The 14,778-nt window shown below is 37.0% G+C and overlaps 2 protein-coding genes across 2 annotated transcripts in view; both read left to right on the forward strand.

Moving 5' to 3' along the window:
* Positions 1 to 7,582, forward strand: part of col7a1 (collagen, type VII, alpha 1) — a 67,140-nt gene extending 59,558 nt beyond the window's left edge. Inside the window, exons 82-100 of the mRNA XM_016515898.1 lie at positions 179 to 214; positions 592 to 648; positions 911 to 982; positions 1,538 to 1,609; positions 1,895 to 1,975; positions 2,597 to 2,650; positions 2,733 to 2,786; positions 2,871 to 2,933; positions 3,280 to 3,342; positions 3,457 to 3,573; positions 4,257 to 4,334; positions 4,426 to 4,479; positions 4,622 to 4,670; positions 4,918 to 4,926; positions 5,258 to 5,350; positions 6,343 to 6,474; positions 6,589 to 6,621; positions 7,201 to 7,271; positions 7,565 to 7,582. Coding sequence (XP_016371384.1) covers positions 179 to 214; positions 592 to 648; positions 911 to 982; positions 1,538 to 1,609; positions 1,895 to 1,975; positions 2,597 to 2,650; positions 2,733 to 2,786; positions 2,871 to 2,933; positions 3,280 to 3,342; positions 3,457 to 3,573; positions 4,257 to 4,334; positions 4,426 to 4,479; positions 4,622 to 4,670; positions 4,918 to 4,926; positions 5,258 to 5,350; positions 6,343 to 6,474; positions 6,589 to 6,621; positions 7,201 to 7,271; positions 7,565 to 7,582 — 1,206 coding nt within the window. The remainder of the gene's footprint in view (positions 1 to 178; positions 215 to 591; positions 649 to 910; positions 983 to 1,537; positions 1,610 to 1,894; positions 1,976 to 2,596; positions 2,651 to 2,732; positions 2,787 to 2,870; positions 2,934 to 3,279; positions 3,343 to 3,456; positions 3,574 to 4,256; positions 4,335 to 4,425; positions 4,480 to 4,621; positions 4,671 to 4,917; positions 4,927 to 5,257; positions 5,351 to 6,342; positions 6,475 to 6,588; positions 6,622 to 7,200; positions 7,272 to 7,564) is intronic.
* A 4,450-nt stretch (positions 7,583 to 12,032) lies between these two features.
* The window catches only part of LOC107710997 (probable G-protein coupled receptor 22), a 6,251-nt gene continuing 3,505 nt past the window's right edge, over positions 12,033 to 14,778 (forward strand). Inside the window, exon 1 of the mRNA XM_016515899.1 lies at positions 12,033 to 12,163. The gene's annotated coding sequence lies outside the window, so the exon portion shown is untranslated. The remainder of the gene's footprint in view (positions 12,164 to 14,778) is intronic.

Raw genomic sequence — 14,778 nt, forward strand, 5'->3', positions numbered from 1 at the left:
TCCTGGCAGCAAAGGAAACAGAGGAGATAAGGTCTGTATAACTTTTCATCAACTGCTACAATCTGGCTGAGGCTCGTCCCTTACTTTGCTAAAAAATAATAATAACAATAACTGTGTCATGAAATACAATCCTTTATGTACATGTTTTATAAACTTATAAACTATCAATTCTTCACAGGGCGAACAAGGTCCTTCAGGAATTAAAGGAGAAAAGGTATTTTTTTTTAGAAAATGCTTTGATCATCTTTCTTTATTACACAGCTTCCTGGAATACTTGATTCTGATTGGTCCATTTCAATATTTTTCAATGATAGCTGGTAAATTTGATAGCTAAACTTAATTCTTCTTAAATAATACATTATTTAAATGCCAATGATTATTTTATGTGCATTTATTTATTTGTAGCCATGTAATAAGCAGAATCATGTACAGTCAGGTAGTTAACGCAAAATAAACTGTGATTATTATGTGAAGTAGTGGGGTTTTATATCACACTAAAAGAGGTTTATTTTACATATTGAATATATTATACTGTTATTTTTGCATATTTAATAGATTGTATATTGCTGTATTTGATTTTATATCTTTAAGGGAGATACTCAGCTGGTGGGGGGACCTCCAGGAGAGAAAGGAGTGAAAGGAGAAACCGTGAGTCAAATTGTTTTGATTAAGCTGTGTCAGGTGTTTAATGCTTTTGGGTCACTCAGATTAAAGGCCAATAATAAAGGTTAGGCTGCTATAGGTCTCTTATCTATTGAGAACATGTGCCTATGAGAACTGGTCATAAAGCATTCATGTGTGTCTGCCTCAAGATCTATAGATTGTTAACGAGTCCGTAAGCAACAGGATAAAGGCAGATCTTTTGGGTCAATGTAAACTAATCAGTTGTATTGATCACTGCTCTCCTCAGGGGGAGCGAGGACCTAAAGGTGCACAGGGTGAAAAGGGTGCAAAGGGACAGGAAGGACCACCAGGAGAACAGGTTTTTTCTTCTTTCATCATCATTTTTTTTTTCATAATATATAACTACAATATAATGTTGTGATGCCTAAATCTCTTGTGGTATTTAAAACGATTTATTTTAGCTGTTTTTTAATTTAGACAGAATAGTATAACATTTTATATGGACTATTTATTATCAGTCTTAACATGATTATAAATATCATCTTATTGCTATTAGCTAAATAAAATTGTTATTCTCTTTCAGAACCCATTTCTTTTTATTTATGTCTCAGACGTCTCCTAAAATTCCTTAGGTGAATCAAATATAGACAAAAATAAGAGCATGGACATATAAAATTCATGTGGCTTAGCTCAGAAAATTTGGTCTTCAAAGAATCTGATGAGAAATGTTTGAGTATATTGAAATCTCTTTATTTTGATCACAGACGTTGTTGAGACATGTTGGGGTCTCTTAGCAGAATAATCTGAGAAGCAAGAGACTCAATTTGTTCCCCCTTTAATCTCATTGCTGTTTGAGAGAAATGACAAAGATATTAAAGAGATCTCATTTGTGATTTTTCTATCATATTTGCAGGGTCTGAGAGGGGAGCCGGGAGAGAGAGGTTCTACTGGCTTCCAGGGAGCCCGTGGTCCTGGTGGTCAGAAGGTGAAAAATACACTCCCTTTCCTCACAAATGAACAAGAATAAACATATGCATATACCTGAATACATTCGGGTATGTTTGCATATGTACATCGATGTGCATGGCCCTCATATTGATCAAATATTTAATTATCATTTGCAGGGAGAAGCAGGGCAGCCTGGTGTCCCAGGAGAAGCAGTGTGTATTCTTATTCAGATGCCTATAACATCAGCGCATGACTGGCACATACAGTCCCCAGACTCAGCCGTTTCCCCATGACTGCTTTTTTTTTTATCCTTCCTCTACAGGGAACACCTGGTAAAGATGGTCTGCCTGGAATGAGAGGAGAGAAGGGAGAGTTTGGGCCTGTAGGTCCGCGAGGCCTCAAGGTGTGTGTATGTGTGTGTGTGCGTTTTAATGGTTGTCTCTTTGATTAAAACTCAACCTGACTCTTGCAAGCTTTATCGCTAACCTTGAGTAGCCCTTCAGACCAGATGATCACACTGCTTATAATTCCGCCACAATCTGGATTCCAGGCCATTGTGTCTGACATTTCATCTGCATATGTACCTCATAGCCACTGTATGAAAGTTTTTGTGTGTGAATATGTGTGTGTGCGTGCGTGCATGTGTGGAGAAATTGATTTGTCGAGTGCAGTGTGGCACATGAAAGACTCCTGCGTATGAATCATTCCACTCAGGGATACATGGGCCGCTGCAGACAGTACTAGCTGCCCTTCAACCAGCGGCAACATAGACACACACACTCACATAGCAGATAAGAACTTTTATCTGGATTCAGCATCCCAGATAGACCTCTATCTGTTGTCACTAATGAGAAAGACAGTAATTGAAGGGTGTGTGTGAGTTTGTGTGCTCGTGTGTATGACTGACACATGAATGGTGCTTTATTCTTTCTAAATAGTCCCTCCCAGGGAGCTTTTCTCTAGTGTCATTACTCCCTGTAACATTGAGTGATTGACAGTTTGACTGAGCTTTAATGGCTTACAGGGAGAAAGAGGCGCCAAGGGAGCATGTGGACAAAGCGGACCAAAGGGAGACAAGGTGAGTAATAAGGAGAGCTTGAGGAAAGTTTTTGTTGTGTCGCCATGTTTTGCTGGAAGTGATGAAATGTGTCTGTTCATAGGGGGATGCTGGGATTAACGGCAGACCGGGATTGCCAGGGAGGAAAGGAGAGCAGGTATGTACACATGCATTTGTTTTTGTGTGAGGCTTGTATGCGATTCCTTTCATTATCTTGTTTTTATGGCAAATTTTATTTCAGGGTGAAGTCGGGTCTCCAGGTTCCACAGGAAGTCCAGGGAAGGAGGGACTCATTGGAGCCAAGGTAAGAGCATATCGCATGGGAAACATATTGGTCTGAGATCATACTGAATAATAGTGTTGTCACTGTAATTGATGAAACACATATGCCTTTGAACATGTCAAAAAAATTAAATATCTAAATATTAATAATTAAAACATTTAATGTTGCCTAAGTGTTGCCTAAGATTGATTGGTAGCAACATACCAATTATTTTAAAATCACTGCTGAATAAACCAGCAGACAACAAAATGTTTTACTGCAACATAGGTCTACATACTCTGCAATCCTTCTAATTTCAAAAAGTAAAGTGGAAAAGGTGCAATGAAACTTTAAACAAACCATGTAACGTTCATCTGTTGATGCCCAGGGTGACAGAGGCTTTGATGGAGTTACGGGGCCGAAGGGATCACAAGGAGAGAAAGGTGAACGGGTGAGTATACCAAATACTTTAGCTCCACCGCTGTTTAAGCCTAACACTGCCGATCTCAGTGAAAAGTCTTATCAAATGTTCCACCTTAAAACGTCCTCCGCCTGCTTTCTTTAGGGCCAACCTGGTATCCCTGGTCCCCCTGGTTCAAGAGGAGCGGATGGACCCTCTGGTCTAACAGGCCCTCAAGGACCTGCTGGAGGTAAAGGTCCAGAGGGCCTGCAAGGACAAAAGGTATCAAACTTACTTTATATCAATACATACATACTGTATATGTGCAAAGAGGCATTTACATAATTATAGAGTTGTTATTCATGTCTGTTTCCATAGATTATTTTTGTCATTGATAGTGGAGCACACAGCATGCTTTTTAAAATTATGATAGGTCTTTGAATTAGAATAAATTACAACTGCGGATATATGTCTATAATGGTATCTCTCAAGTAATGCTGTCATATGGACAACCATTGAGTAATTAAACTTTCACTAACCTTATGAATATCAATTTTCTACATTTAAAAAAAAAACTCACATAGCACAGTAACGTTCTGGGTTAATTTTGTGTCATAACCTGTGGTTCACTGAACAAGTGAGTAATCAGAGCCGATTCACTGAGGATGTTAGTTGTCGTACCAATTTAGTGGTTCAGACCATTTACACTTTTCGGACTGATTTGTCAATTAGTTTGACAGATTCATTACAGAGTCTTTCTCTCATCACATAAAGTACAGTTCTATTTATTTTATCTATTTCTTTTTTTTTCTCTTTTGCTGTGATATGGTTTGTATTGATTTGGAGCAGCAGGATCAGCAGCAGTGCAGTGCTGCTCCTGAATAGCACTGCAGGAAACACTGATTCATATGCACAAGGAGCAATGGTTAGTTCATCATATGTGACATATTGAATATTTTTTGTAGGGTGAAAGAGGTCCTCCAGGCCCTGCTATGGTTGGCCCACGTGGCATCCCTGGGATCCCAGGAGAAAGAGGAGAACAGGTAACTCTATACACCTACTTGTCCTCTGCATTTTTTCTCCATACTGTATATCTGTCGTCACTAAATGTGTCTCTTTGTGTTTTTGTATCAGGGTGAGATTGGCTCTGATGGACCTAAAGGAGACAGAGGAGAAACAAGCATGACGGTCAGAACAAATAGACGTTTGTGATTCATGATTTATTGTAATGTCATCATGCGTATTTTCTTCTGCTACTCGAGTCTCATTGAATCCTCAAGATAAGTAACAATGACACAAGGGCTGCTTGCATCTCTTTTTTTTCTTAAAGGAGGATGAGATTCGGACTTATGTTCGAAGTGAGATGAACCTGCATTGTGGTGAGTGGATAATCGTCATTTATCTCCATCTACAACAATTTTCCATCATCATCAATGACTCTTTTTAATGTCATGAAATCAAAACAAATCCTCTACAGCCCTGCCTTTTTCACTGTATATTCTTTTTTCACTTGGAAATACATTTTACAGAAATACAACGGGTTGCAAATGCTGATTGATGTTGATTTTAATTTCTCTTTTGTATCCTTGAATTAAATTCTCTAACTTTCTCTCTTTTTTCCCTAAGCTTGTGGAGGTAAGTTGTGACTTTTATAAAGCCTCAATATAGCCTGTAGACATTTTCCTATCATTGCATCAGCAACTCATGTGCACACAGTTCACTAACAGTAGGCTTGTGTGTGACTGTCTTATGTGGTCTCTGTCTGTATAAACCTTGTTGAGTATGTTCGTGAGTATTTCTGGTTTGTGTCCACATGGCTGAATTCCGGGTTTTGTGCATGCTAAATTGTTGATGTAGTGCATGAACTTTGAGTGCATCTTTACATGCATGGATGCCTGTGTGAGTGTGTTCACTGATGGGTTTTACTATCTTGTGTTTGTGTGATTCGTTATGGGCGTGTTCTCAGGTGTTCAGGAAGTTGAGAAACCTGTCCCAGTGCAGGCTTACCGAAGCTCCTCCACGTCCCCTGAGCGCTCACTAGTCCAAGGGGACGAGGAGGGTGAGTCCTATCCTCATTTCATCCTTCTATCTCGGTTTATCCTCCTCTCTTCTAAACTCAAAACTCCTGTCACTCTGTCCTCTATTTATGACTTCCTTGAAAGGACTAGTTTAAAGAAACATTTCACCCAAAAATACAAATTCTGTCATCATTTACTCTTTTATTCAAACGTGGAACACAAAAGAAGATATTTTGAAGAATGTTCACACTGATTTTTTCCATACCACAAAAGCCCTATCTCTATCTATCTCTTGCCTTGTGAACATGAAACATTGAATGTGCACGTATACATATACATAGAATATTTTTTTGTCATGCTTTAAAGAAGTACACTTTTTAATGTGTTGGCATACATACTAAAGCACACACAAGTTTTGACTGTAGTTTGTTATTCAATATTACATCTAAAATTATTGTGTTAAATGTACTGAATTGCATCATCATTGCAAATGTGTAATTAAAAGTATATTTAAATACATGACATAAAATACTTTTAATAGAAATAACATTAAATGACATTCACAGGCAATTAAGTGTTCGTGAACATTGCATTCAATTCACACTAAAGAATATTCTTTTCAAGTATGCTATTTCTGTAATAAGTTCTCTTTTTTGAAAGTATGCTAAAGTGTACTTCTTTTTCAGAATGGTGGTCATTCTGCATTATTTAAAAAAGCAGTGTCAACATTTACAAAACCTCTCATTATAACGTTCTGTGGAAGAAAGTAAATCATTCAGGTTTGAAACAAGGCTGAGTAAATGATGACAGAATTTACATTTTTCTCTTTAAACTACCCTTTTAAACAGAAACTATGTTTCTGCCTTAAACATAAGTGGGATATGTTAAATACATGCTTGTATTTAACATACCCAGTTGCACATGTACAGTACATCTAATTCTCTCAAACTACGATATCCCAGCATTCTAAACTCTGATTTCCCTCAATAGCCCTCATATTCTTTCTTTGTGCATCCATGCACGTTTTTTGCAGGTCAAAAGCTGCGTGTTGTGATGAACACAAATGATCCAGACTACGAGCACATTTACTCTATAGAGACCTATGATGATGATGCTCCAATGGTGGAGATTGCTGACTATGACACCACTGTCAATAAAAGCCAGGGTATGCTACATTTTTTCCAGTAGAAAACCAGTTTGTTTGTAGCTGTGTGTGCAGACGTAGTATAATATATGGACATTTTGGCAGGTCAAACCGTCTCTTTTGATTCTTTAAAAGCTGAAAGGACAAAATTTGAGGTGAAAGGTGAAGGTAAGCAACCACTCCTCATTCATCATGGAGATTAAAGGCTCCATTGAGTCATCTTTACGCATGAGTATGTTGGGGAGCCTTTACTGTGGGAATAAAAGTATTGATGGGACCTATTTTATTCTCCTCATTTTTACTGCTTTTCCGTGTCTTTGTTGGGAACAAAATGCTTAAAAATGCTATCTGTGGGAAAAATATCAAACCCTTAACAAAACTGTGATGATGGATTATCATAATTTTTGCACTCTGTAATTGCTGCATACTATTGTTCTTTGCTGTTCTCACTTCCTGTTGTTTCTCTGTGTATCTTCTGCATGCTGTCAACCCGCTGACTCATCTGTATGACAGCTCTTAGTATGAGATTGCAAGCAGCTGTCCTTGCCATAATGACAAGTTTAAAAGTTGAATCTGCCTTGTGTGCATTTGTGTATTTCAACAGTGTATTTCGCCATATTGTTCAAATTGCATTAATTCAGGATAGAACTTTTGAACGGTAGTGTATTCCATGAAACAAAAGAAGAATTGGTGATTATCCATTACCATTCAACCATTTAATTATTTTTCTTTAATGTGTGTTTTTAGACTCCTGCATCTTGCCCATGGAAGAGGGTAATTGTTCTCGCTATACTTTGCGTTGGTACTTTAACTCTGAGGTGGGCGTCTGTAGACCTTTTATCTACAGCGGCTGTGGAGGAAATGCTAACCGCTTTTTACAGAAGGAAGATTGTGAGAAACTCTGTCTACAACAATAAGAAGGTACATTAACACGCACTGATTAATAGAAAAGGCTGAAGGTAACAAATGGTGCATTAATGCATATTTCTAAATAAATTATGAATTGGATGGGATAGAGATGTGATTTTTGCACTGCATCTGTGTATATCTGTCTCTATTGTGTTTCTCTCACAATTCTGTCTGTTCTATGTTTTATAGAATTGTGTTTTAGCTTGAAGACAAGAGTTGACTGCAAATGGAGGATCTCTAACTCATCAGCAATATAAAAAAGCTAAACCTCAGTGTTCAACACTGCCATCATGCACAAGAGATCACGGTAAAGGCTGATGTCAACACCTTTTCCTCAGCAGAACAAGCAAATTTTAAATATTGATCAGATCTTTAAGGTTTTTCTTGTTTATTTATTTTGTGTCTGTTGAGCTGCCAAACATCTGTTAATATTCCTGCTAATCTGGATTCATCTACATACATTATATATATATATATATATATATATATATACATGTACATACAGTAAGTCCAGTCAGTAACAGCATACCACATTATCTTTCATTTCTCACTTAATCCTTGTTGTCACATAGTTACACCCACTGACATTTTCTCAGGTGCTAAAACCAGAAACTAGAACACACATTGTAATATTCTTAACAAATTCATCTTAGACTTGTTCGTAGAATAAGTCTATGCTGTACAAAATTGTACTGTAAATGTAGATCTGTATTTTTATCTGCTTGAAAATGAGAATGAATGTTCTTGTATTATCAGATGTTGCATGTTTACTTGGACAAATGGTGCTATTTTTTAAAGATATTTTTATATTGTTGACTGGTTTTAATGTTTTCATGTATTCCGTTCATTATATCCAGTGTTTATTTCCATTATAGTATATGGATTCTACAGTCCTGTTCATTTTAAGTGATGTTGGAGCAATTGAAAGTTTTCTTTGCGCAAGGCACTTCCTGTCTGCCAGTTTTAATAGCACATAAAAAGTAGTCATTTTCTAAATATACATTCATATGTTGTAAAGTGATCTATTCTTCATGTGTTCTGTATTTGCTTGAAATAAACATTAAAATGTATAAGGGAAAAAATAAACCTGAAACAAGACTGAAATTTAATGGTGCTGGAGCTCTCATTTTAAGAATGAATATCAACAAGTGCAGATCTACATTTGACTAGACTTATATGTCAACTATAGCCTCATTAAAAGGTCAGTAACCACCTGTAGTTTATTTAGAAGAGAACTACATAGTCTTTTCCTTCTCTCTTTTCTCTCTCTCTGTTAATTTGGTGTTACTCTATGCTGTGTTGTCTTTTTGGGAGGTGGGTGGGGTGGGGTTTGTTTTGTGCATCAATCCTAGTCACACATCTGATGATTCAGTAATGATTCTGGACCGTCTTGTTAAGATGCCAATGTACAGTCATTACTACTCCTCCAGGGCTGTCACTCAAACACTGTTTTCATATTCATTTCTACTCATATTTATTCATTGACTTCATTTTAGACGGTCCATCTGTTAGAGTATTTTGTTTTATATTCTCATGCCTGCTTAATAACATTGTTTGAGTGCCAGTCTATATTTTTATTCTGTTCATTCATGAGATGAATCCGTCATTGTGGATTTTAATGAGTTTATTGTAATGTCAGTCACTGACAGCTGTGCATCAAATTCACAGCGGTGCTCCAGAGGTCAACTATGTCTTAATTTATATCATGTTTTTATCAAGCCTTGAGTGCAGTGAATATTTGGAAAAATTAGCTTTCATGCGGATGCATTCCTCATTCTCTCAGATCATTACATATACCTTTTAAATTGCCCTTTCCATATCTACTAAATATCCTTGGGAAGGAAGGTGTATGTTAATTGCATTTTGAAAGATTGGGTGACATTGATTTTGACATTGAAAAGCAATTTCTTTGCCCTTTCATTATTGTGTTGAGCATTAAAGTTCATAGAGGAAACATGTATACACTGAAAAAACTGGTGTAGAAATTATTTTCATTTAAAAATTTGAAGATTGGGGATTTATTTAAGGGAGATACATTGATGTCCTTTAAAGTCCAATGACACTTTTTAAATACTTACAAATTCACAGCTATATCAGCTTTCACTGTATCTCTGGGGATGTGAGGTGATTAAGACACTCTGGCAAAAAGTGTAACACTAATTTCCTCAATTATTTCAAGATCAATTCCAGTGATCCCTGAAATATGTGCTTTGGGTTTATTTCGGTAAGTTTATCATTATTATCACACTAAAATGATTGACATTTTGTCTAGTTATTGCAACATGTTTAGTAGCATTCTACTAAAGAACAGAAGGTCCATCCACTGATCATTGGGTGAAAGATCTGGCACATTATACTGTATTGGAAAGAATAACCTACAGTATAAAGGGCAAACTAAAGGACTACCATAAAATTTGGGATTCGTTTATACAGTTTCTGGAAAATAATCAAATATCGGCACAGGCAACAAATACCTCTCACTCTACTAATTAATGTGTGTATATTTGCACATTTGCATGTGAAAATATGAGGATATGTCTGTCTTAGCCTTTGTATAAAAACATTTTTAGTAACAAGATGGCGGCGCGTTCACACGCTGACACTTTTTAAATACTTACAAATTCACAGCTATATCAATGTCAAGCAAACTTCACTATCTAGACCTTTACAAACAGAACTACAAAAGCGTATGTTTTATAAGGATCTTAGTACTAATCAAATTTCATTGCTTTATTGCAAATTTGTTAACAGCTCTAAAGAATCATCTGAATCCAATAGAGTTGCTAGAGGTATGGATTTGCAATATGACCTTTCGGATTTAGAATGGAGCCAGATATGTGTTAAAGCCCAGAATTTGTCAATTAATACTAGATTTAAGTTGATTCAATACAACTGGGTAATGCATACTTATGTCACCCCTGAAAAGTTATGTAAGTTTAACCCAAACATCCCAGATATATGTTTCAAATGCCAAAAATATAAGGGAGCATTCTTTCACTGTATCTCTGGGGATGTGAGGTGATTAAGACACTCTGGCAAAAAGTGTAACACTAATTTCCTCAATTATTTCAAGATCAATTCCAGTGATCCCTGAAATATGTGCTTTGGGTTTATTTCGGTAAGTTTATCATTATTATCACACTAAAATGATTGACATTTTGTCTAGTTATTGCAACATGTTTAGTAGCATTCTACTAAAGAACAGAAGGTCCATCCACTGATCATTGGGTGAAAGATCTGGCACATTATACTGTATTGGAAAGAATAACCTACAGTATAAAGGGCAAACTAAAGGACTACCATAAAATTTGGGATTCGTTTATACAGTTTCTGGAAAATAATCAAATATCGGCACAGGCAACAAATACCTCTCACTCTACTAATTAATGTGTGTATATTTGCACATTTGCATGTGAAAATATGAGGATATGTCTGTCTTAGCCTTTGTATAAAAACATTTTTAGTAACAAGATGGCGGCGCGTTCACACGCTGCGGCTTCTCTCTCTCCCGACATAAAGGTGTTTTCGTGTTTTTTGTCTTGTGAGTCGCAGTGTTTTTGTACGTATTCGTCGCGTCTATCTTTCTCTAAGCGCGCATACAGTTGTGAGTTTCTGCTCGATGTCGGCAGTGACACTTTTTAAATACTTACAAATATACAGCTAAATCAGCTTTCACTGTATCTCTGGGGATGTGAGGTGATTAAGACACTCTGGCAAAAAGTGTAACACTAATTTCCTCAATTATTTCAAGATCAATTCCAGTGATCCCTGAAATATGTGCTTTGGGTTTATTTCGGTAAGTTTATCATTATTATCACACTAAAATGATTGACATTTTGTCTAGTTATTGCAACATGTTTAGTAGCATTCTACTAAAGAACAGAAGGTCCATCCACTGATCATTGGGTGAAAGATCTGGCACATTATACTGTATTGGAAAGAATAACCTACAGTATAAAGGGCAAACTAAAGGACTACCATAAAATTTCGTATCTATACCGTTTCTGGAAACTAACCAAATATTGGCACAGGCAATAAATACATTTCACTCTAATGATTGATATGTTGTGCTTTTGTATTTGTGGATATATATGTGGAAATGTCTGCCTTTGTATAATAACTTCTTTGGTCTGTGAATTTTTGAATTTTTTCAATTGGATATTTTTATGTTATCTTCCATGTTTTGTTTTCTCAATAAAACATTTTTTTGAAAGAAATTGCTCAATTTCACAAAGAATTACAAAGAATCAGCAAATAACATTGAAATGTTGAAGTAGAAAGACTGAAGTAGTATTTTCTTGTAAAAGGTACTCAAATAATCTTTGTTTTATTTACAACTTCGAAAATATTTTTACAGTGTTCTTATTTACATAGGCTAATGTTTACAGCTCGCATGTTTAATGTGGTGCTTATTATAAAATAAAGAAATAAAACAATAGAAAATAGTAATAGTGTTGTCAACACAGAAACCGTATCTTATAAATTGGTTTGTAAGGATCGTGCGGACTGCAGACAGAGTGGATGCGCGTTTGTGTATGCGCGTTAGCGCAGAGGGAGCGGGTTCAGTACGTCTAGTACACAGGATAGCGGAACTCATGGGTACTCACAGAAGCACAGCGGCGATTTCTATCACCGTTTAGCACCACTGAAGGTGCGACATTTATTCCGGGCACGTACCTGACAGCGGACTGTCCTGAAGCCCCACGGAATCTCGCGCTCTAGTAGAGTGAGAGAGAGAGTATAGCGCGCGCTGAACGGACCGCAGTGGAATGTAGCGGGGATTCCCGGCGCGCGGGGCAAGGTGAGTAAAAACCTCCTTGATGCATCTTCACACTACTCACGAGGCTATTGATCTTTTCACTTAATTGCCATTCGGTTCCATTTTACCGTCACTCTTCATTGGTTTTCGGCTGTTTAAGTGGTACATTTTGGCAACGCGCGCCTGGGTATAGAAATGATAAGAGACAATCAGCAGTGTCGTTTGATCTGGACTCGACTACTAATATTCCTTACACTGCAAAAAATTGACAGCAATGTCAAATGCGGGGTATGTCGCCACTACGGACGATTTGTTTACCGAGCAAATCCATGTGTTGCCTGTAATCTGCGATCAGCCCGTGTGTGTGAAATTCAAGATGTCATTTAAATAGCTATATTGCAAATTAATGTTTTTTTCATTAGTTTGAATAGCCATTATTATCAGTCACAATGGACTCTTAGGCTTATGAGTTGCTTATTATGACAGTTCAATTTGCATCAGGGCATCATCCTCTCTCATTGATGCTTTCAAACACAACTGGACACATGCACATGCTCAGATACACGTGACTCCAGCAAAGTATTGAGGGGAAAAAAGTTAAATACGCCTGTGTCAATCATTTGACATTCATCACACCCATCATCATCATCATCATCATCTTATTCGCACATGCACGCACATTCTCACTGATTACAGTCAAAGGGATTTTCAGATGCACTTCAGATCAGGCGGCAAGATGCCATTTGAAGGAAGGAAAAGAAGAGAAGAGGATGTATGAGATGGTGTGTGTACATTTATAATAAGATTAAAGGCTACAGCTTGTTTTTAGGACAAGCAGCAACAGAGGAACAATGGAGTGTGGAGCAGGTATAAGTGGCCCTGATGTGTTAAAAATGTGTATGAAAGGAAAGAGGAATCTAGATCATCAGCTATTTTAGCTCCTTCTAGATGTGGAGTTATTTTGGTTCTTCCCTCTGTAGTGACTGTAGTTTCACGTGTTGTCACGCTCTCTCATTTCCAAATAGTCTGTAAACAAATTTAATGGATTTGCATATTCATTCCACTATTAATATAGTTCATTATAAATCAATTTTGACTCCACGCAACTGTAGGACCCTTTTGTCCACAGAGACACGCCAACAGATTAATTATCACATGCATTTGGTGCAATTTTTTGCATAAATGTGTGATTCGAATGCCTCTGCTATTGTACAAGGAATAGGAACATTTTGTGACTGTTTACTCACATGTCATGTCATTCAATATATATATATATTTTTTTTTTCTGTGCAACACAAAGGAAAAAGCCTTGATACGGCTTTACAGGTTTGAAATCATCATGTGACCAATCTTAATGTGCCAGTTTCAATATGCAAAATAAAGAACAAGATATTATAGTTAACCAAATATAAAACAGCTTCCTTCTGTCACGTAAAAAAAGAAAGACAGAAAGAAAATGTAACTTATTTTTATTTCAGCTAGTAGCCAAAGCAACATTTCTTTAGTTTAACTTGATGTATGTCACGGGTGCACTGCTGAGCGGACTGAGGAGCAAGGAACGGAGAGAGACGAGGAGTACATCAATCCAACTGGGTTTCATTGACACAATGGAACATGGAACACTCACGCTATACATAATGACATTCACATTCAATACCGGACCTTGGAGCACACACAGGGAACACTATTTATACACACAGGAGGAGGGGATGACGAGACACACCTGGGAGCAATGAAACATCAAGGGAAACACCTGGGACAAATTAACTTAACTAATCAGGACAGGAACAGGAAACTAACCAAATAAGGGCATAGGAAGGCACATGGGGAGCAAGACACACACAAAACATGGAACAGAGTCTGACAATGTACTAAAACTGAATCAACTGATAACTAAAACTGAAGTAAAAATGAATAGAAACTACATAGACATATAAAAAAAAAAACTATAATAAAAATGACAAATTAAACAAACAAAAATTAAAGTTAATTTGAAAACAGAAAGTACAAAAATAAAAACTAATTCAAAATATATCTCGATAATATCTCAATCTACTTTTGCTTACATTTAAATTCTGCACACAAAGCTATCATATGACTTCAGAATGCTTGGAATACAGAGAACCAGGCCCGGCACCAGAGGGGGAGGGCTGGACTTTAGTTTCGCGTGTAATATAGTCTAACTCATAGTGTAAAATAGTCTAACTGATTGCTTTTAGATGGAAAAGCTGCCCATAACTCCTGGTCTAGGATCTGTTTTCTTCGTAATAATAGCATAACGAAATAGATTTGGCAAACAATCCAGTGTATCTGCCCTTCTGTTTTGGAAAGCGTCAAATTATTTTACAATGGCCAAAGCAACATTTCTTTAGTTTAACTTGATGTATGTCACGGGTGCACTGCTGAGCGGACTGAGGAGCAAGGAACGGAGAGAGACGAGGAGTACATCAATCCAACTGGGTTTCATTGACACAATGGAACATGGAACACTCACGCTATACATAATGATATGAACATTCACATTCAATACCGGACCTTGGAGCACACACAGGGAACACTATTTATACACACAGGAGGAGGGGATGACGAGACACACCTGGGAGCAATGAAACATCAAGGGAAACACCTGGGACAAATTAACTTAACTAATCAGGACA

Source organism: Sinocyclocheilus rhinocerous, unplaced genomic scaffold (genome assembly GCF_001515625.1).
Source record: "Sinocyclocheilus rhinocerous isolate Xijiao unplaced genomic scaffold, SAMN03320098_v1.1 scaffold85, whole genome shotgun sequence".
Taxonomy (NCBI): domain Eukaryota; kingdom Metazoa; phylum Chordata; class Actinopteri; order Cypriniformes; family Cyprinidae; genus Sinocyclocheilus; species Sinocyclocheilus rhinocerous.